A 20986-nucleotide genomic window follows, 5' to 3' on the forward strand; every position below is an offset into this window, starting at 1 on the left:
GGAAGGTGACTAGAGAAAATAGAATTATTCTTACCGTTAATTCGGTTTCTAGGAACCTTCCACGACGGCACTAATTTCCCACCCGATACATATTCCTGGACTAGTTCTGTGATTCAGAAGGTAAACTGGTGCTATGGTTTCAGTTGTAAGTCACTGGGAGGTGGGAGGTCCTTTTAAACCTCTGTGTTTCCTGTTCCCCATTAGGGCAAAGAGACAACCTCCATATGCCGTCGTGGAAGGTTCCTAGAAACCGAATTAACGGTAAGAATAATTCTATTTTCTTATCTTTCAGGTCGCCTGAATGCTGTAGATAAGCCCTGAAAGGCAGTGGCCGCATCTTAAGACCCCTTCACATTAAGCGACGCTGCAGCGATACCGACAACGATCCGGATCGCTGCAGCGTCGCTGTTTGGTCGCTGGAGAGCTATCACACAGACAGCTCTCCAGCGACCAACGATGCCGGTAACCAGAGTAAACATCGGGTAACTAAGCGCAGGGCCGCGCTTAGTAACCCGATGTTTACCCTGGTTACCATCCTAAAAGTAAAAAAAAAACAAACACTACATACTTACCTACCGCTGTCTGTCCCCGGCGCTCAGCTTCTCTGCACTCCTGTACTGGCTGTGAGCACAGCGGCCGGAAAGCAGAGCGTAGACGTCACCGCTCTGCTTTCCGGCTGACCGACGCTCACAGCCAGTACAGGAGGAGTGCAGAGCACAGCGCCGGGGACAGACAGCGGTATGTAAGTATGTACTGTTTGTTTTTTTTTTACTTTTAGGATGGTAACTAGGGTAAACATCGGGTTACTAAGCGCGGCCCTGCGCTTAGTTACCCGATGTTTACCCTGGTTACCAGTGAAGACATCGCTGGATCGGTGTCACACACGCCGATCCAGCGACGTCCACGGGAGATCCAGCGACGAAATAAAGTTCTGGACTTTGTTCAGCGACCAATGATCTCCCAGCAGGGGCCTGATCGTTGGTCGCTGTCACACATAATGATTTCATTAACGATATCGTTGCTACGTCACAAAAAGCAACGATATCGTTATCAATATCGTTATGTGTGAAGGTACCTTTATAGCAGCAAAATCTGCTGACAGGTGCCCTTTAAAAACTCAGCTGCTCCTCAAAGAAGCCTTTTATTTTTTGTAGAAGAAAGCATGAGACAAAAACACACTTTGCTTGGACAGTTAAACTCAGCAGAGTTACTGCACACAAACTGCTTCTGAAAAACCTCAGAAATGATGCTGTGGGAACGTGGCCGAAGAGATATTTCAGCAAGTGTTCAGTATGGGAACTAAGAATGTTCTTCTCCTGAGTGGCCTGTGTCTGAGCTGAGGCTCTCTTCACCTGCTGTGTGGAATCTTCCTGTCCTGTGAGATGGTAAATGACTGATGTCTTCTGTGTTCAGCTACAACCAGTGTGTTAGTAATGGACTAATGGAAATGCTGCACCAGGAGGGAATCATTTATTATGTCGTAACCCGTAATCTACATAAAACAAGACAACAATGTTTCCCTGTGGAGTGATCACGTCAGGCAAATGTCAGACTTCTGTGACAGGGTTACCAGGAGGTGCGATAAATCTGCTAGATTTCAGAACAGCAGCAACAGACTACACACCTAGGGACTGCATCCTACAGCAATCTGGGGGATGACAAATTGGGAACTTTGGGCAAAACGCCATTGGGGGTTGAAGAGCGTATGTTCTGCCTTACCTCCTTGTGTGCACAAATGCATGATGTCCAATACTGGCCCTTAAAACTACACGGACAGCTGATTGTTTGTGTTATACCTTATTTGCCATGAGTTATTTTTGGGGTGTCCCATATCCTCTAGATCAGAGGTCCCCAACTCCAGTCCTCAAGGCCCACCAACATGTCATGTTTTCAGGATTTCCTTAGTCTTGCCCAGGTAATAATTGCATCACCTGTGCAATGCAAAGGAAATCCTGAAAACATGACCTGTTGGTGGGCCTTGAGGACTGGAGTTGGGGACCTCTGCTAGATTATTTATTCATTGTAGTTGGTTTGTTGGAGGGGTGTATTTCTTTTTTTTTTTTTTTTAAACATGTACTTTTTTAACCCCTTAGTGACAGAGCCAATTTGGTACTTAATGACCGAGCCAATTTTTACAATTCTGACCACTGTCACTTTGAGGTTATAACTCTGGAACGCTTCAACGGATCCCGCTGATTCTGAGATTGTTTTTTCGTCACATATTGTACTTCATGTTAGTGGTAACATTTCTTCGATATTACTTGCGATTATTTATGAAAAAAATGGAAATATGGCGAAAATTTTTAAAATTTTGCAATTTTCAAACTTTGTATTTTTATGCCCTTAAATCAGAGAGAGATATGTCACGAAAAATAGTTAATAAATAACATTTCCCACATGTCTACTTTACATCAGCACAATTTTGGAAACAAAATTTTTTTTTTGTTAGGGAGTTATAAGGGTTAAAAGTTGACCAGCAATTTCTCATTTTTACAACACCATTTTTTTTTAGGGACCGCATCACATTTGAAGTAATTTTGAGGAGTCTATATGATAGAAAATAATGAAGTGTGACACCATTCTAAAAACTACACCCCTCAAGGTTCTCAAAACCACATTCAAGAAGTTTATTAACCCTTTACGTGCTTCACAGGAACTGAAACAATGTGGAAGGAAAAAATTAACATTTAACTTTTTTTTGCAAACATCTTAATTCAGAACCATTTTTTTTATTTTCACATGTGTAAGAACAGAAATGTAACCATAAATTTTGTTATGCAATTTCTCCTGAATACGCCAATACCCCATATGTGGGGGTAAACCACTTTTTGGGTGCACCGCAGAACTTGGTAGTGAAGGAGCGCCGTTTGACTTTTTTAATGCAGAATTGGCTGGAATTGAGACCGGACGCCATGTCACGTTTAGAGAGCCCCTGATGTACCTAAACAGTGGAAACTCCCCACAAGTGACCCCATTTTGGAAACTAGACCCCTTAAGGAACTTATCTAGATGTGTGGTGAGCACTTTGAACGCCCAAGTGCTTCACAGAAGTTTATAACGTAGAGCCGTGAAAATAAAAAATCGCTTTTGTTTACACAAAAATGATCTTTTCGCCCACAAATTCTTATTTTCACAAGGGTAACAGGAGAAATTAGACCACAAAAGTTGTTGTGCGATTTCTCCTGAGTACGTCGATACCCAATATGTGGGGGTAAACCACTGTTTGGGCGCACCGCAGAGCTTGGAAGAGAAGGAGTGCCGTTTTACTTTTTCAATGTAGAATTGTCTGGAATTTAGATCGGACGCCATGTCGCGTTTGGAGAGCCCCTGATGTGCCTAAACACTGGAAACCCCCCACAAGTGACCCCATTTTGGAAACTAGACCCCCATGGAACTTATCTAGATGTGTGGCGAGCACTTTGAATGCCCAAGTGCTTCACAGAAGTTTAGAATGCAGAGTCGTGAAAATAAAAAATATTTTTTTTTTCCACAAAAAAGATTTTTTAGCCCCCAAGTTTTTATTTTCACAAGGGTAACGAGAAATTGGACCCCAAAAGTTGTTGTCCAATTTGTCCTGAGTATTCTGGTACCCCATATGTGGGGGTAAACCACTGTTTGGGCGCACGGCAGAGCTCGGAAGGAAGGAAGGCCGTTTTGGAATGCAGACTTTGATAGAATGGTCTGCGGGCGTTATGTTGCATTTGCAGAGCCCCTGATGTACCTAACCAGTAGAAACCCTCCACAAGTGACCCCATTTTGGAAACTAGACCCCCCAAGGAACTTATCTAGATGTGTGGTGAGAATTTTGAATGCCCAAGTGCTTCACAGAAGTTTATAATGCAGAGTCATAAAAATAAATTTATTTTTTTTTCCACAAAAAAGATTTTGTAGCCCCTAAGTTTTTATTTTCACAAGGGTAACAGGAGAAATTGGACCCCAGAAGTTGTTGTCCAATTTATCCCGAGTACGCTGATGCCCCATATGTGGGGGTAACCCACTGTTTGGGCGTACGGCAGAGCTCAGAAGGGAGGGAGCACCATTTGACTTTTTGAGCGCAAAATTGGCTGTCGTGTTTGGAGACCCCCTGATGTACCTAAACAGTGGAAACCCCCCAATTCTAACTCCAACACACCCCTAACCCTAATCCGAACCTGATCCATAATCCTAATCACTAACCCTAACGATAATCACAACTTTTACGCCAAAACAACCCTAATGTCAACCCTAACCATAACCCTAATCAAAACCCTAAATCCAACACACCCCTAATCCTAATCTCAACCCTAACCTCAAACCTAACCCTAATCCCAATACACCCCTAATCACAACCCTAACCCTAATCCCAAACCTAACCCTAATCCCAAGCGTAACCCTAATGCCAACCCTAACCCCAATACTAACCCTAATCCAAACCCTAACCCTAATCCCAACTCTAACCCTAACTTTAGCCCCAACCCTAACCCTAGCCCTAAGGCTACTTTCACACTTGCGTCGTTTGGCATCCGTCGCAATCCGTCGTTTTGGACAAGAAACGGATCCTGCAAATGTGCCCGCAGGATGCGTTTTTTGCCCATAGACTTGTATTGCCGATGGATCGTGACGGATGGCCACACGTCGCGTCCGTTGTGCACTGGATCAGTGTTTTGGCGGACCGTCAGCACAAAAAAACGTTCAATGTAACGTTTTTTTGTACGTCGCATCCGCCATTTCTGACCGCGCATGTGTGGCCGTAACTCCGCCCCCTCCTCCCCAGGACATAGATTGGGCAGCGGATGCGTTGAAAAACTACATCCGCTGCCCACGTTGTGCACAATTTTCACAACGTGCATCGGTATTTCGGGCCAATGCATTGCGACGGCCCCGTACCGACGTAAGTGTGAAAGAAGCCTAACCCTAAATTTAGCGCCAACACTAACCCTAAATTTAGCCCCAACTCTAACCCTAGCCCTAACCCTAGCCCTAACCCTAGCCCTAACCCTAGCCCTAATTTTAGCCCCAACTGCTCTTCTCCTGCCGGCCAGCAGATGGAGACAGATGGCGGGCGCACTGCGCATGCGCCCGCCATTTTCTTTTCCCCAGAAGACGCCGGCGGCCAGGAGGAGCAGCAGGAGGACCCAGGGACACCGGTAAGTATAATAGGGTCCCCGAAACCCCCTATTTCTCTGTCCTCTGATGTGCGATCACATCAGAGGACAGAGAATTACACTTTGCTTTTTTTTTTTTTTTTTTTTTTTGCGGTTGCCGGTAAACAGTTAATTACCGGCGATCGCAAAACAGGGGTCGGTAAAACCGACTCCGATCATGCTCTTTGGGGTCTCGGCTACCCCCGGTAGCCGAGACCCCAAAGATTCTCCTGGGGGCGGGCGCACTGCGCATGCGCCCGCCATTTTGAAGATGGCGGCGCCCACCGGGAGCCACGAGGAGCACCGGGGGAGATAGGTGAGTATTGGGGGGCTACCTGGGACCCCTTTTCTCTGTCCTCTGATGTGCGATCACATTGGAGGACAGAGAAATTAAAAAGAAATCGCGGGTTTTTTTTTTTTTTTTGCGATCGCCGGTAAACGGTTAATTACCGGTGATCGCAAAAGCGGGGTCGGTAAAAAAAAACCCCGAATCATGTTCTCTGGGGTCTCGGCTACCCCCGGCAGCCGAGACCCCGGAGAAAATCCGACTCTGTGGGGCGCTATTTAGTTTTTCCACAGCGCCATTAATTAACGGCGCTGTGGTTTAAGTACCCTTAGTGGTCGCTAAGGGGTTAAGTTAACTTTAGTTTACTTTTGTTGCAACTTTCAGCTATTAACAGATTGTTAATAAATTCCAGTCATATTATGCTTATGTATCCAGTGTGGCACTAGTCAGGACCATGGTATGTGCAGCATGAAGGCTCAATATCAGGCCACGTTCTCACCTTCAGTATTTGGTCAGTATTTTACATCAGTATTTCTAAGCCAAAACCAGGAGTGGAACAATCAGAGAAAAGTATAATAGAAACATATGCACCACTTCTGTATTTATCACCCACTCCTGGTTTTGGGTAACACATACTGATAGTGTGAACACAATTTTATCAGCCACCATACAGGGTGCAAATCCAAATGCCTCCATGCACAGGTATGTTCCCAATGATTACCATATCGAATTACCGTATATTACCAAGTGCAATAAATAATTGGTCACCGAGTTTATTACACTTTATATAAATCAATAGTACAACTGAAGATGAGAAACTTACTGTTTTGTGTGTATATATATATATACTGTAAAATATGCCTCGTGCTCCACTTATGAGCCACTTCTTCCTTCCCCTCTATGGCAATGCCTCAATCACTGTGAAAAGCTTACAAAATGAATCTTGGTGTAAATAAGATGGACTGCCAGCTAACTGAGGTACCTGATTACAGCCGCCTATTGAAGTCTGTAGGAGGGAGAAGGATAGTGATAGAAGGGCATGGACCTATGCTGCTGCTTTCTGGAATGTCTGTATTTCACCCCAGCGCTGCTGTTATAGTTACACCTTCAGTACTGTTGTATAAGGTCCTCTATGCTGCTTCTGAGTGTGCTACATACAGGGGAGCAGGATTACCAGGTATGGAAAACATCATTGCAGCTGTTCTCCAACCCCCAGCTTGTGAATGGGAAACTGGTGGAAAATGCAGTATACACATCATACAATGCCCAGACGGTGTTATGCAACATATACCAAAATTTGATAACTTTTTCTAAACAATCACCTGAAATTAAAGGTGTGCTTTAAATTGTAAACCTTGTTCCCGTCATCCCATTCAGCACATTAAAGGGAATCAGTCAGCAGGTTTTTGTTATGTAATCTGAGAGCAGCATGATCGTCTGATTCCAGCAATGTGTCACTTCCTAGGCTCTCTTGCTGCTTCAATAAAATCAGCAGGATATTATGACCACGGGAATAGGTGTCTTCTGCCTCCTAGTCAACTGCTCGGTGTAACGCCACCTCCACCATTGGCAATTTTATGTGAACATTGATATAAATCTGCTAATCGGTGGTATTGGCAAGATTATTCAGGGCTCAGCATTTAGAGATCTGCAAGAGATTGTATCAAAATGACTGCATGCAAACCAGTAAATAATACGTTGGAGGAATCAGGGTCTCAGCCTCTACATCAGGCTGCTCTCATATTACACAGATTATTTTAAATAATATACAGTTATATGAAAAAGTTTGGGCACCCCTATTAATCTTAAGCTTAATGTTTTATAAAAATTGTTTTTTTTTGCAACAGCTATTTCAGTTTCATATATAGCTAATAACTGTTGGATACAGTAATGTTTCTGCCTTGAAATGAGGTTTATTGTACTAACAGAAAATGTGCAATCTGCATTCAAACAAAATGTGGCAGGTGCATAAGTATGGGCACCCTTATCATTTTCTTGTTTTAAATACTCCTACCTACTTTTTACTGACTTACTAAAGCACTATTTTTGGTTTTCTAACCTCATTGAGCTTTGAACTTCATAGCCAGGTGTATGTAATCATGAGAAAAGCTACTTAAAGTGGCCACTTGCAAGTTGTTCTCCTGTTTGAATCTCCTCTGAAGAGTGGCATCATGGGCTCCTCAAAACAACTGTCTAATGATCTGAAAACAAAGATTATTCAACATAGTTGTTCAGGGGAAGGATACAAAAAGCTGTCTCAGAGATTTAACCTGTCAATTTCCACTGTGAGGAACATAGTAAGGAAATGGAAGAACACAGGTACAGTTCTTGTTAAGGCCAGAAGTGGCAGGCCAAGAAAAACATCAGAAACGCAGAGAAGAATAATGGTGAGATCAGTCAAGGACAATCCTCAGACCACCTCCAGAGAGCTGCAGCATCAACTTGCTGCAGATGGTGTCACTGTGCATCGGTCAACTATACAACGAACTTTGCACAAGGAGAAGCTGTATGGGAGAGTGATGCGAAAGAAGCCGTTTCTGCAAGCACACCACAAACAGAGTCGGCTGAGGTATGCAAAAGCACATTTGGAGAAGACAATTTCTTTTTGGAAGAAGGTCCAGTGGACTGATGAAACCAAGTTTGAGTTGTTTGGTCATATAAAAAGGCGTTATGCATGGCAGCCAAAAAACACAACATTCCAAGAAAAACACTTGCTACCCACAGTAAAATTTGGTGGAGGTTCCATCATGCTTTGGGGCTGTGTGGCCAATGCCGGCACCGGGAATCTTGTTAAAGTTGAGGGACGCATGGATTCCTCTCAGTATCAGCAGATTCTTGACAATAATGTTCATGAATCAGTGACAAAATAGAAGTTATGCAGGGGATGGATCTTTCAGCAAGACAATGATCCAAAACACCGCTCCAAATCTACTCAGGCATTCATGCAGAGGAACAATTACACTGTTCTGGAATGGCCATCTCAGTCCCCAGACCTGAATATCATTGAACATCTGTGGGATCATTTGAAGAGGGCTGTCCATGCTCGGCGACCATCAAACTTAGCTGAACTGGAATTGTTTTGTAAAGAGGAATGGTCAAAAATACCTTCATCCAGGATCCAGGAACTCATTAAAAGCTACAGGAAGCGACTAGAGGCTGTTATTTTTGCAAAAGGAGGATCTACTAAATATTAATGTCACTTTTCTGGTGGGGTGCTACATACGCTGTGACTTTTCAGAGTAAATCGTGCAGCCTGAATCTGATGACCCGCTCACCTAAAACACTAATTTGGCACACTTCATTGTGTATTTGTGTATGAGCATTCCTTTTATGTACATCAGATTTAGTAAAAAACATGTCTATGGCATCGTTTTGTCACTTGTGCTGCTCTGTAATAAACTTTGTTGCAATTGCTCATGATTTTCAAGCTTTCTATCAGTTGGAGCCTTATTTGTTTTCTTCTAGAGGATATTTGCCATGTTACACTTTACAGCTTGGGAAGCCACAATCATTGAGTTTGCATGTAAAGAAAATAAATATATGTCAGATTTATACCATGAATTCGCAGAATACCCTAAATCTGCTACATCTAGTCTTAACATTTTGGAAGTGGTACACACCGGTGATTCAGTTCAAATTTTTTTTCCCCAAGCAATCCATATCACACGAGAGGTTCAGGTCACTTTTGCCAGTTCCCATAGCAATCCGTATCCTAGCGATGGTTCAATACAACTTCGACAGTGTTCGGCAATCCTTAATACCATATCTTTGAAGGACCTGTTTACCATTGTGCAAGGCTATTTTTTTTTTATTTTTTTTTTTTTTATTTTTTTTTTTGGGACTAATTGGCTCTTTTGTGTGTCTATAGGGCTCTATAACAAGACTTAAGCCTATGTGCCCACGATCAGGAATAGCAGCGTTTTAGACACAGTGTATTTTCGCTGTCTCCAAATCGCAGTGTTCTAATCACGCACTTAAATCCTCATGTGTTCCGTGAACCATGCAGAATTACCGCATCTAGTGAATGGCTACGGGTGAGACTACACAGCGCAGACTAGTGTCTTCACTGCAGATAGTTAACATGCTGTGGTTTATAAACCCGCACCGCAGGTGAATTTACGCATCGTTAAATAGAAGCACAGTGGGTGGGATTTATAGAAATATTGTAATGTAGAATGCAGCGTTTTGGACTCTGCGTAAATGCAGTGCATCCAAAGCACTACTATTCCTGATTGTAGGCAAGCCGCCTTAGAGCTTTCTATTAAAGGGATTGTCCACTACCAGGACAACTTTCTTGATCCAAATGTTTGGCCCCCATAAAATAATAAAGCCTATACTCTCCTCCCATGCCAGCGCTGTTCCCACGATGTCAGCAGTCTCTCGGCTATCATGCGGTATTGTTACGCCGGCTCCCGATCAGTCACTGTCTCCGCCTTCGGACATAACTATCATGAAGAGGAAGTTTGGGCTGCAGCTGATCCTTGGCTTCCTGTTCATGTTCAGTTTGTCCGAAGGCGGAGACAGTGACACTAGTGCTGATTGGGCGCCGGCGTCACATGTCACAACACCGCTAGAGAGCGACAGCTGACACCGCAGGAACGACATCGGTGCAGTAGGTGAGTATAGATTTTATTATTTTATTGGGGACAACCGAGGGGTATGACGAGAAATTGTCCAATAGTTGACAACTTATTTATCTGCTGTTTACCCGTGATATGTCAATATACAGCAGAAGGTAGGTATGGAAGATAATGGTGGACTACACAAATCCAAACACATGGTGTCCTGTAATCCTGCATACAAGTGACAGGATATGTGCTGATGATCCGGAAGTTACAGCACTTTGGACGCCTCGCATGTTTGCTGCGTTCAAAGCGCTGCCGTCTATTTAATGCAGGTGAATCCACAGGTGTTCACTGAATCGTGTGGATTCATCGCTTCCAATACATTCTATTGGTGAAACTTCTCTTGAGAATCGCATCTCTGCAAAAGAAATTGACATGCTGCTGTCTGGAGAGACGCACCGTATGTCCCTCTCTGCGAGTGAGCCACTGGACGTATAGTGGCCATTTCTTGAAATCCCATCTACTGTGCTGTAAAGTCTGGATGCTGCATAAATACGCCACATCCCACCCGCAGCGTTTACTGACCATCTGCACATACCCACAATCATCATGGTGTTCCATACTAATCAATAGGAAATGCCAAGCCATGCTCTGGGGCACCAGGGAAGCTTCAGCTTTCTGTGCAGCTGCTACGTGTAATTCAGTAGTAATGGGTGTCATGCTTGGGTGATGTGCACACAGTATTCCCCCATCATTAGATTTTTGTTGCATGATGATTTATTTGCTGAAACCCTAAATTCTTTTAGGGACATTTCCCAGTTGTAGAGCCATATTGTGTAGTGTGTGAATTGCAGTGTTCATAGAAATATAACATCCATCATATAATTGCAAATTTACAGAATTAAAGCCCACGTTCAGACATAATCCGAATGTGTTACGTGCAAATTTTATTGCAGATTTCATCGCAAAGCCTTGAATAGGATGAAATCTGCACAAGAAAGAGCATGCTGCAGGATTGAAATATGCGCCGGGTTTTGTTTTTGGCAGATTTTTTTCCATTACGTGTGATGGGGATGTTCAACTCCCCATATACCGTACTTTTATTACTACGGGTTTGTGTTGTTGAATCCGGATGACACATCAGCAACTCGTGAACTTGGCATAAGTCTTCCCTAGTACACCTCCACCCAATAGTTATGGTCTATGTATTATTGAACATGGGCTGTTTTCTTACTAGGGGGGTTTGCTTTCTGGGTAACCATTTATTGATTGCACTGTTGTCCTATAAATTACATGAATGTGTCTTCTTTATTAACAGGTCGTAGGAAGAGGCACATTTGGTGTTGTCTGCAAAGCAAAATGGCGTGGAAAAGATGTGGCTATCAAGCAGATTGAAAGTGAATCTGAGAGGAAAGCCTTTATCGTAGAGGTATAAGTCGTAATGCTATTATTAAAGCTTATATCCAATACAAAAGACAAATTAGAGAGATCTTATTACCTGTGAATAGCCATTGTGCCCCCCCCGTGCCATGGCATGAAGGCACCATAGGGGCCCAATATTGGCAGGTATAGTACCAGGCGCAAGTTTTCGGCCCCCTGGAACTTTTCAACCTTTTCCCACGTATGCTTCAAACATAAAGATACCAAATTTTTGGTGAAGAATCAACAAGTGGAACACAATTGTAAAGTTGAACCAAATTTATTGGTTATTTTAAATTTTTGTGGAAATTCAAAAACTGAAAAGTGGGGCCTGCAATATTATTCCGCCCCTTTACTTTCAGTGCAGCAAACTCACTCCAGAAGTTCATTGTGGATCTCTGAATGATCCAATGTTGTCCTAAATGCCTAATGCTGATAAATATAATCCACTTGTGTGTAATCAAGTCTCTGTATAAATGTACCTGCTCTGTGATAGTCTCAGGGTTCTGTTTGAAGCACATGGAGCATCATTAAGACCAAGGAACACAAGAGGCAGGTCCGTGATACTGTTGTGGAGAAGTTTAAAGCCGGATTTGGATACAAAATGATTTCCACAACTTTAAACATCCCAAGAAGCACTGTGCAAGTGATCATATTGCAATGGAAGGAGTATCATACCACTGCAAATCTACCAAGACCCGGCCGTCCCTCTACACTTTCTTCTCAAACAAGGAGAAGACTGATCAGAGATGCAGCCAAGAGGCCCATGTTCACTCTGGATGAACTGCAAAGATCTACAGCTGAGGTGGGACAGTCTGTCCATGGGACAACAATCAGTCGTACACTGCACAAATCAGGCCTTTATGGAAGAGTGGCAAGAAGAAAGCCATTTCTCAAAGATATCCATAAAGAGTGTTGTTTAAAGTTTGCAACAAGCCACCTGGGAGACACACCAAACATGTGGAAGAAAGTGCTCTGATCAGATGAAACCAAAATAGATCTTTTTGGCAACAATGCCAACGATATGTTTGGCGTAAAGGCAACACAGCTCATCACCCTGAACACACCATCCCCACTATCAAACATGGTGGTGGCAGCATCATGGTTTGGGCCTGCTTTTCTTCAGCAGGGACAGGGAAGATAGTTAAAATTGATGGGAAGATGGATGGAGCCAAATACAGGACCATTCTTGAAGAAAACCTGTTGGAGTCTGCAAAAGACCTGAGACTGGGATGGATATTTGTCTTCCAACAAGACAATGAACCCAAGCATAAAACAAAATCTACAATGAAATGGTTCACAAATAAATGTATCCAGGTGTTAGAATGGCCAAGTCAAAGTCCATACCTCAATCCATTCGTGAATCTGTGGAAAGAGCTGAAAACTGCTGTTCACAAACGATCTCCATCAAACCTCACTGAGCTCGAGCTGTTTGCCAAGGAAGAATGGGCAAGAGTTTCAGTCTCTCGATGTACAAAACTGATAGAGACATACCCCAAGCGACTTGCAGGTGGCGCATTAAAGTATTAAGTTAAAGGGGCCGAATAATATTGCACGCCCTACTTTTCAGTTTTTGAATTTCCACAAAAAAAAACAATAAATTTTGTTCAACTTCACAATTGTGTTCCACTTGTTGGTTCTTCACCAAAAATTTACATTTGGTATCTTTGTTTGAAGCATATGTGGGAAAAGGTTGAAAAGTTCCAGGGGGCCGAATACTCTCGCAAGGCACTGTATAGGTCATGATGGAAAGTGCAATAACTGCTTTCCTGTGTTTGATATGAAAATGGGGTGATCTGCATAACACCCTGACCCCAGCCCCTTCATTCACATTGTGTTACCCAAGCCTCATTTAGCCTTTTAGATCAGATTAAACCCCACTAATGCTAGTTGGGGCCCAATGAATAAGAACCTCTGCAGAATCGAGAGGAAAAACATAATTGACAAGTGGACATGTCTTCAGTAGCCTCCTTCCTATCAGGGTATGTGCACACGTAGGTTGGATCTCTGCGAATTTTTCCGCACCTGTTTTTGTAAATCTGCAGGTAAACCGCACTGAGGATTTCCTGCAGAATTACAGCGGATTTACCGCGGTTTTTGTGTGGATTCCACCTGCTGTTTAACACCTGCGGATTCCTATTATGGAGCAGGTGTAAACCGCAGCGGAATTCGCACAAAGAATTGACATGCGGAATAAACAACGCAGCGTTTCCGCTCTCTTTCTTCTGCAGCATGTGCACTGCTGATTTTGTTTTCCATAGGTTTACATGGTACTGTAATCACATGGAAAATAGCTGTGAATCCACAGCGTGTGCACATAGCCTAACTGTGTATTTGACTTCCAGTGCCTCTGTTCTGTCCCGTGGGACCGGCCAGAGCTTTCCTAACAGATCAGTGCAGCAGTAGGACCACCTCTGGATCGGGGTCTCGAGGAATTTACCTTTTCGGTCTCTTTCACCAGTATTTGTATGCCAAAATCAGAAGTGGCTGCAAAACACAGAAGAGGTGTGAATCTGTCCACAAGGCCAGGTACGCATGAGCAGACTTCATGGTCCATATGTGGACTGCAATGCACGGCCCTGACCCAACATTAGAGCGTCATGGACACATAACAGGCTGTAAGCTCAGGTTGAGAAACCCGCTGCCAGGTGTGGCATTGTGGTTTGTGTATGGACCATGAAAGATTCTCGTGTACCCGGCCTTATAGTTTTTGTAGGTTTCACTCCTGGCTTTGGCTTCCAAGTACGGATCTAATCTTGATGACTGTCACATGCTACGCTGATGATATAGAGCACTGCACTATAGAGGAGCAGGCTGTCCATATTTATTAACATTGGTTGCATTCCAGCGCAGAACACCACAATGCATTATTAAAGTAGCCCGACAACTAGCGGCATTATAGTCCACAGCACTTTAAAGAAAGCATCATCCCTGTCCCCATTGGGGCTTACAATCTAAATTCAATATCTGTATGTTTAGTGGGAAACCCACACAACACAAGGAGAATATACTACCTCAGGACTACAAACCAACAGTACTAACCACTGAGCCACGATTGTGACAGATCCACTGCAGAATACTGCCTAGAATATGAAATATGCATGTGGAATTACATGTCAACCCTGAGCTAATAACAATGTTTTCTAGTTTCTTTGGCTTCTACATTTTTTTTTAGTTGCAAAGTAATGTAAATTGTTAACACTTAATGAGTTCTTCAATTTTTTTTTTATAGTTTTTTTTAGTTATTTTTTAGGCTATACTCCAACCAATGAGCAATCGTAAGGGCTTTTCTTTAGGTACCTTCACACTAAGCGAGGTCGCTAGCGAGATCGCTGCTGAGTCGCAAGTTTTGTGACGCAACAGCGACCTCAGTAGCGATCTCGCTATGTTTGACACGTAGCAGCGACCAGGCCCCTGCTGTGAGATCGCTGGTCGTGTCGGAATGGCCTGGACCTTTTTTTGATCGTTGAGGTCCCGCTGGGTAGCACACATCGCTGTGTTTGACACCTTACCAACGACCTCGTTGACGACTCAGACACCGACACATAGGCGTGCATTTGCGTTGCCTTTTCCGCACCCCTCCGCTCCGATTGGTGGTCGCTACTGCGTTCTGATTGGCGGTCATGCCTTCAACAGAAGGCGACATAGTAGCGCTTCCATCCTAGGTGTCAGAAGAACCGTTGAAGAATAGATAAATCGAAGAGGAGTCGCAGGCCGGAGAACTCTACAGCGATCTGCAAACCACCACGCGGTCAGGAACAAAGGACGGAAGGGCTATTGTGTCGCCTCATAAGGCAAGGCCGCCACTAATCCGAACGCAGTAGCGACCACCAATCGGAACTGAATGGGCGCAGAAAAGGCAACGCAAATGCACGCCTGTGTGACTACAACGTCACACAGGATGTCCCTCATCGAGGTCTGAATCGTCATAATAGCTGCCATGTGACAGGGTCACAACGACATCGTTGTACAGGTCGCCGCATCGCTGCTGCGTCGTTGGGAAGATCTCACTGTTTGACATCTCACCAGCGACCACATAGCGACGCAGCAACGATCCCCGACAGGTCGTATCGTTGTCAGGATCGCTTTAGCGTCGCTAAGTGTGACGGAGCCTTTTCAGTCCACTTTAATTGGTTCATTGTTTTTCTTCTTTCTTCCAGCTTCGCCAGTTATCACGTGTGAATCATCCAAATATTGTAAAGCTCTATGGAGCTTGCCTAAATCCGGTGAGTTTCCGTAGTCTTGTATCCCATATGTGTGTACTAATCAAAGTGGAACAAGACCTGTCATTTTTTTTAGCCAGTCGAGATCTTTAATTGCTTTTCTCTATCGCCTCATTGGGGGACACAGGAACCATGGGTGTACTAGCCAGAGGAATCTTCCGACGCCACGAAACAGCGAAAGGACAAAAAGGAGCTGAACTGCCATATCAGGGGAGGCTGGCAAGGCTTGGAGGGAACTCGTGCCTCCCGTGGCGTCCTTAATATTTTGTTCCAGCATGTAGTCAAAGACGGGCCCCCTGGAAAGGGAGGCTGGTGAGGGAATTCTTTGAAGACAAGTCCACCTGCCATGTCTTGAGCCAAATATACCGCCAGATGGTCACCATATTGCTGGATGCCTGAGCTGCACAAGACGCGCATCTAGGGAGACAGATACCAAATATTTCCCTGCATAGGAAATCTGGTCTGTCAGGTCGGCTAGCTCCCCCGGAAGAGCTCCAGCCGGGGTGCCCTTACAAGGCTGTTTGGTCCATCTAGCTGTGGTCCTTGAGACCCAGGTAGAGGCAATGGCCGAGGCACAAAGCAGAAGCAGCCACTTCAAAGGCTGATTTTTCCAGCGATTCTATAATTGTATCCTTGGAATCCATAAGGGATGCTGCATTAGAAAGTGGAAGGACCATGTTGGCGGACAGTCTGGGGACTGACGAGTCTGCTGCCGAGGAATCAGTCCAGTTAGCGATGAGCTCAGGGGAGAAGGGATATAGGATGCCGAGACGCTTCCCTGTCTGAAAGCATCTGGTATGGTTCACCTTTCCCCTGGCAAGTACCACAACAAATTCAGTGTGTGGGGCAAAGACCTTGGAAGTTGGTTTTGACCGTCTAAACGAAACCGCCTATTCTGCGGGTTCCGTAGAGGTATTCATGATGCCTAAGGTCTGGTTGACTGCAACAATAAGGCTTTGTACCCTATCACTCATGCTAGAGGCCTGTAGTGAGTGAAACCAAGTCTGAATCTTCCTCTGAAAACATGACCGAGGACGCCCGTCTGACTCGGGAGAGGAGGATCTGGAAGAGGGATCTCACCGTGCCAGACCGGAGGGTGAGATGGAGCCGGAAAAGGACATAGAATTTCGCTCCTGTCTGGATCTCTTGTGGCCTGTGTTGAAAAGGCCGGACGGAGAATCCTGTGACCCACTGGCAACTGCGGGGGGCTGGGAGGGACAATCTGTCAAGCACGGACACCAGGGTCGTGACATCCTGGTGAGGTCCGCCACAGACTGAGACAAAAGGAAAGCCCACCCAGGGATAGGGGCCTCTGTCTCACCCGGGATAGGAACTCCTGGACAGTGGGTTCATGATGAGCAGACCCATTAACTGATGCTAAAACATTAGGGGACAGGAGAGCCGTGGAGAATGTCAGGCTGCAGAGCAGCTACTCACAATACGTGCAGTCATCCTGTATTCAGCTCCTGACTATAGGGCTGCTGTACCAGGAAGAGGAGGCTCCACAGGAAAAAGGTACAATCTGGATCCACCAAGAGGAAAAATGGCAGTCACAAGAGGGTATTCGGGTCCAGGAGTGAAAAAGCGTACACTGCAGGGACACATGCTGAAAAGCCTGCCCTGAGACAGGAAAAAGGGGGCGGAGCTAAGCAGCGGGACCAGGGGGCGGAGCCAAGTGCCGGGGCAGAGCTAAGTCCCAGCAGGAAGGAGCTGACTAAGAGATAGGCGGGAAAAAAGTCCGCCCGAAAAGCAGGAAGAGGTGGCGGAGCCAGCCCTGCAGTTAGGCCCGAGAGAGAGAGTACCTCCCCATCCAAGATCGGACGTCTAATAATCCAGCATAGTGGGACGTCCGCGTCTCCTCGAACTGACCGGCTCTGGTGGGCGAGTGGGTGGGAGACAGAGGCAGGCCCGGGTCCGAATCACCTGAACACGCTTCTGTGTTAGGGGCTGGAGTCCTGCCGACTAGACGTATGAGGATACGGGGTGGCAGTACACGCCGTACTCAGTCTCTCTGTGGGAGTACAGTTGTGACTGTTCACACTGTATCCCTCCGTGGTACCTGAAAAGGAACGACGCACACGGAGGTAGATATGGGTCCAATGAAAGACCAGCGTCCACCTCCTACTGACACTAAGCTAAACTGAATATCCTACTTCCTGTCGGTGGGATGTACACTGCAGAGGAGGAGCTAACTTTTTTATTTGCATAGTGTCAGCCTCCTAGTGACAGCAGCATACACCCATGGTTCCTGTGTTCCCCAATGAAGGCTCCGAGAAACAGATTTTACGGTAAGCAACCAAAAATCCTGTTTTTTCCCCATAAATGGAGCTTTAATGGGAAGATAAGATTTTATAACCCCCAATTTAACAAATTTCAGTACTTAAAATGAGAATTTCTATCTGATCTGCAGGAGCCTAAGGGAGTCAAGACAAGCTTCCAGATCTTCCTCATATACTACCCCTCCCCCATGCAATAAAAATCTGTCTTATTTATCCTTATTTGCTTGTCTCAGTATTTATACACTGTATTATTTGTACTCTTATTTTTAGGTATGTCTAGTTATGGAATATGCGGAAGGAGGCTCCTTGTATAATGGTAATTGCATGAACTTTATTTTTCTAAATGATAGAAGTTCGTATTTTTTTTCTTAACATAACTATTTCACTTTCAAGGACCTTTTTCTGATGCTGAAGTGTTTGATTGTAGAGCTCTGCTTAACATTAGAAAGCCGTTACCTACTGTTGTTGCTGTTGTATTAAAGGCATTATCCACTTTCAGGAAAGTGGACTCCAAATGCTGTAAAACAGCAGGAACTCTTTCTCCGGGTTGAGCACCAGCTCCCCGCCTCTGCTCTGGTTTATAATCGAAATAAATATTATTATAGACATATTCTGCAGCACTTTACATGTTAGAGGGGACTTGTACAGTCAATGGAAGACATTACAGAATAACACACAACTCAACAGATCTCAAAAAGAGTGAGGGCTTTGCTCGCAAGCTTACAATCTATGGTCGCAATATTTTGGCTACAGGTGCGATGCGTTCTGTCATTGGCTGCATCAGTGATCTTACAATCGCTGAGCTCAATGGCTGTACTGAATTTACATCACGTCGACAGTGAGCTTGACCGCTGTAGCCAGTCGCTGAATTTGGTGTCTAAAGAGGTAAATGCAGAGCTCAGTAATAGGATACAACAGTGATAAGCGCTGTCCACGTGATGGCGCCTCAGCAAAGCCGCTGATCTCAACGATTGGCTACAGCAGTGATGTGTGCTGTCAACATGCCACCACTGCTTCAGCCAATACACTGGTGCTGGATCTGGGGAGAGTGAGTACCTGTTCTGTTTGCTTTAGGAGTTTTTCAGCATTCCTGAAAGTGTGAAACTCTTTTAAAGGGAAACATGTACCTCCGGCTCTGTCCCCCGGCCCTTGGCATCGTCTTCCAGGAAGAAAATGGTAGGCATATGCGCAGTGCTCCTGCCGAGATCTGCCGGCTGGCGTCGGCAACAATAGGATATTTTCCAGGTCACCACCTGACAAGCACACTGGAGGACGTCCTTCTTATCCTTGATGGGACAGGAAACACGAGAGGTTAAAAGGACCCTCCCCCTACCACCCTTCAGTGTTTTTCCTGTCCCCTCATGGATAGGAACGGACGAGAGGATCTACCGTTCTGTGCGGGGGGGGGGGGGGGTGGATCGGGGGGCTCTGCCTCACCCTTCCCTCCATGAGACACCCGCTAGCTGACACCTGCCCGAGGGTCCCTCGGCCTACCAGTGTAGCGCTGCTCCTGGTATGAGGATCGCTTCTCCCTGGCGGGGGCTCTCGATCCCTCCGTCGCATCCCCTGGTGCGAGCGATCCCAGCGGCGGCCTCTGCAGATGCCGGGGGAACCAGATCCTCGCCGCACCTTCCTCTCTTTCCGGCCGCGCGTCACTTCCGGTTTGCGGCTGAGGGAGACGGACGGCGTCTCTGCAACAGGAAGTGCAGATAGAGAGCGGTGGAGCGCTGATTTGAACAGAGGAACAGAATAAAAAGGTATAGTGCAGGGGCAGTAGCGATCTCCAGAGCATCATGGAGGACGCAGCTAGAGCAGAGGGGCAGGAGTCGGCAGTGCTAGTAAGTAGGGAAGCCCTGGGAAAAAAAAATAGGGGACGCTAGTGTTTGATATATATATATATATATATATATATATATATATATATATATATAATGTGTGTATATATATATATATATATATATATATATATATATATATATATATATATATATATATATATATATATATATATATATATATATATATGTATGTGTGTATATATATATATATATATATATGTATATATATATATATATGTATGTATGTATATGTATGTGTGTGTGTATATATATATATATATATATATATATATATATATATATATATATATATAGTTAGAGAGAGAAATCGGTAAAGAAGCCCGGTAGGAATAATAAGTGTCCTATCTGTGCGGTTAAACTAAAGGATTCCTGGCAGAAACCCCTATGTGAAGCATGCACCTGCAAAATCATAGGAGAGGAACAGGCGTCTCTTATGACAAATATGAGAGCCATGATAAGGGAGGAAGTTCAGGCTTCAGTTTCAAGTCTGGTACTCCCTCAAGTCTCTCCTTCACCTTCTGAGAGGCCAAGGAAAAGGCCGAGGGTCGATTACTCTTCTGAAGACTCATCATCCTGTGGGTCGGAGGTAGAGGAGGAAGATGAGAGTAGAGATCCTACGGAGAAAGGGAGAAGATATTTGTTCTCCGCCGCAGACACAGGAGAACTGTTGGAGGCAGTGCGGCATACCATGCAGATCGAGGAGCCTCAGCCGTCTTGTTCGGTCCAGGATGAGATGTTCGGGGGCTTGCGCTCACAGACCTCTAAAGTCTTCCCTGTAAACTCCCATATCGGATCCATGATTCTGGAGGAATGGGAGGAAGCCAAGAAAAGACTGACTATCCCTAAGGACTTCAGACTTCGCTTGCCATTTGATCCAGACGAAGTCAAAGAGTGGGTCGATATACCGAAGATAGACATACCTTTGGCTAAAGTATCCAGAAGGACTGCAATTCCTTTTGAAGACTCTTCCAATCTAAAAGAGCCCATGGACAGGAAGGCAGACGGCTTTTTAAAAAGGGCCTGGGAAAGTTCTTCGGCGATTATTGGGGCTAATATTGCAGCGACATCAGTGGCTCGCTCCGTGGACCTTTGGTTAAATGATCTTCGAGATCAACTGATAGCCAAAACTCCCAGGGAAACTATCCTGAAATCCCTACCTTTGCTAAAGTTAGCAACCACCTTTTTGGCAGACGCGTCTGCAGAGTCTGTTAGGTTTGCGGCTAGGGGTCAAT

General features: G+C 44.9%; 1 protein-coding gene across 3 annotated transcripts in view; it reads left to right on the top strand.

The window, feature by feature from the left end:
• Positions 1-20986, top strand: part of MAP3K7 (mitogen-activated protein kinase kinase kinase 7) — a 111700-nt gene that overhangs the window by 16387 nt on the left and 74327 nt on the right. For all 3 annotated transcript variants that reach the window (XM_069726355.1, XM_069726353.1, XM_069726354.1), the window contains exons 2-4: positions 11293-11403; positions 15554-15619; positions 18166-18211. In XM_069726355.1, the coding sequence (XP_069582456.1) occupies positions 11293-11403; positions 15554-15619; positions 18166-18211 (223 nt within the window). The remainder of the gene's footprint in view (positions 1-11292; positions 11404-15553; positions 15620-18165; positions 18212-20986) is intronic.

Source organism: Ranitomeya imitator, chromosome 5 (assembly GCF_032444005.1).
Source record: "Ranitomeya imitator isolate aRanImi1 chromosome 5, aRanImi1.pri, whole genome shotgun sequence".
NCBI lineage: Eukaryota > Metazoa > Chordata > Amphibia > Anura > Dendrobatidae > Ranitomeya > Ranitomeya imitator.